The sequence below is a fragment of the Fukomys damarensis genome, unplaced genomic scaffold (genome assembly GCF_012274545.1).
Source record: "Fukomys damarensis isolate Sample0158 unplaced genomic scaffold, DMR_v1.0_HiC HiC_scaffold_19, whole genome shotgun sequence".
Taxonomy (NCBI): domain Eukaryota; kingdom Metazoa; phylum Chordata; class Mammalia; order Rodentia; family Bathyergidae; genus Fukomys; species Fukomys damarensis.
This window is the reverse complement of record NW_022900931.1, coordinates 66,115,032-66,116,649: the sequence shown is the minus strand read 5'-3', so window position 1 is coordinate 66,116,649 and position 1,618 is coordinate 66,115,032. Positions and strand designations below refer to the sequence as shown.

The 1,618-nt window shown below is 51.2% G+C and overlaps 1 protein-coding gene across 1 annotated transcript in view; it reads left to right on the top strand.

The window, feature by feature from the left end:
- The first annotated feature begins 6 nt into the window (after window positions 1–6).
- Window positions 7–1,618, top strand: part of CUNH19orf84 (chromosome unknown C19orf84 homolog) — a 2,969-nt gene continuing 1,357 nt past the window's right edge. The window contains exons 1-2 of the mRNA XM_033766035.1: window positions 7–117; window positions 871–1,098. Coding sequence (XP_033621926.1) covers window positions 83–117; window positions 871–1,098 — 263 coding nt within the window. The 5' untranslated portion in view covers window positions 7–82. The remainder of the gene's footprint in view (window positions 118–870; window positions 1,099–1,618) is intronic.

Genomic DNA, 1,618 nt, shown 5'->3' with positions numbered 1-1,618 from the left:
CCACGCCGCGCCGCCCCACGCGCCCGCGGCCCTGGAAGGATCCTGGAGAAGTGGCTGGAGGTTTCCGGTGACTCCTGTGACGATGGAACAGCAAAAAGACGAGGCCAGTTCCGAAGGGTGAGACAGACAAAGACCCCCAAGAAGGGGACAGAGAACCAGAGGAAGAAGGGGACAGAGAAAATCAGAAGGGGGGGTTGGAGGACCCTGAAAGCGCATCAGAAAAAAAAAAACAAACAGCCCAGGTGTTATCACACAGAAGGAGAATTTTAGAGGATCTCAGTGACAGACTGTGGAGCAGTATATTTAGAATGGAAAGATCTAGAAACATTCAAAAGTTTCCACGCTGGGCATGATGGCACGAGTCTGTGATCCCAACAGTTTGGGAGGCTGAGGCAGGAGGATGGCAGCTTCTGGCCCAGCTTGGGCAATTTATCGACTTCCGGAGACCCTGTCTCAAAATAAAAAATATGCTGGGCATATAGTTCAGTGTGAAGGTCCTGAGTTCAATCCCCTGTACTGGAGGAAGGAAAATTCCAAGAATGAACTAGGAGCCTTGAAGATCCTAGGGACACTCCTAGGGCTAGAGGAAAATAAAATAATTTTGCACATTTCTTGAGCACTCAAGGCACTAGGCCCTTTCATACGCCTCCTTGAGGCCGCCTGTGGCCACCTTTCCTTGAGAAAAGTTAAGGTTGGAAATGGGGAAATGCGTTGCCCAGGCACACAGTTCCAGCCAGGAGTTGGAGCTGAGTGAGGCACAGCGTTGTTCTCCCCTCTGCCAGAGACTGGTGGGGACGGAGGAAGAAAGGGCGCGGGTTCCCGCAGAGATGCTGACCGTCAGACCCCCGACCTGTCTTCTTGTCACCCTAGGAACAGCGCGAACCTGCCGTCCCCCGGGACCGAGGCCTGGCCCCCTTTGCCCTTCCCAGCCCTGCCCCCCTCGTTCCTGGGCACCCCAAACCCAGCCCACCTGGGGCTCCCCGAGCACCTGGCCTCGCTTACTGTCCCCATCCGCCTGGACGCCCTGTCCTACCTCCTGCACAGCGCCCTGCTCGGGGCCTACCACCTCCAGCAGACCTTGCCCAGCTGCCCCTTCCTGTCACCTTCTGCCTCGTTCCCATGACCCAATCAACTTCCAAAAGCCCTGCCTCTGAACACCAGAGGTGACACTTTGGGAGGACATTATATAACACATAATATATTTGTACTTTGAGTTCAGCAGACCTGAAGCCCCTCACTTTCATGGCTTATGTCATTGGCTTCAGAACCTTCTCCCTCTTGGTATAAACCAAAATCTGCTTGACAGGTAAGAATCCCAAATATTATTTTTCTGGCCATGCTATTTAGTCATTTCCTTTTCTGCTTCCTCACAGTATTGATCTGTCCTTTCTTTGCAGGCATTTTTGCCTGAAAATCACTTTGCGATTCACCTCTCAGGTGAATACTCTTCATTTCCTTCTCAGTGTTTTTGCAGAATGGATCTTTGTCTCTATATTGAGTGTTTAAATGGAACATGACATAGCAACATTCTTCAGTCTCTCCCTGGATAGTTTGACCTGGTTAACAACACAATCTTCATTGTGGTTCTCCTGATTCCAAGTTCTCAGCCATATCCTTT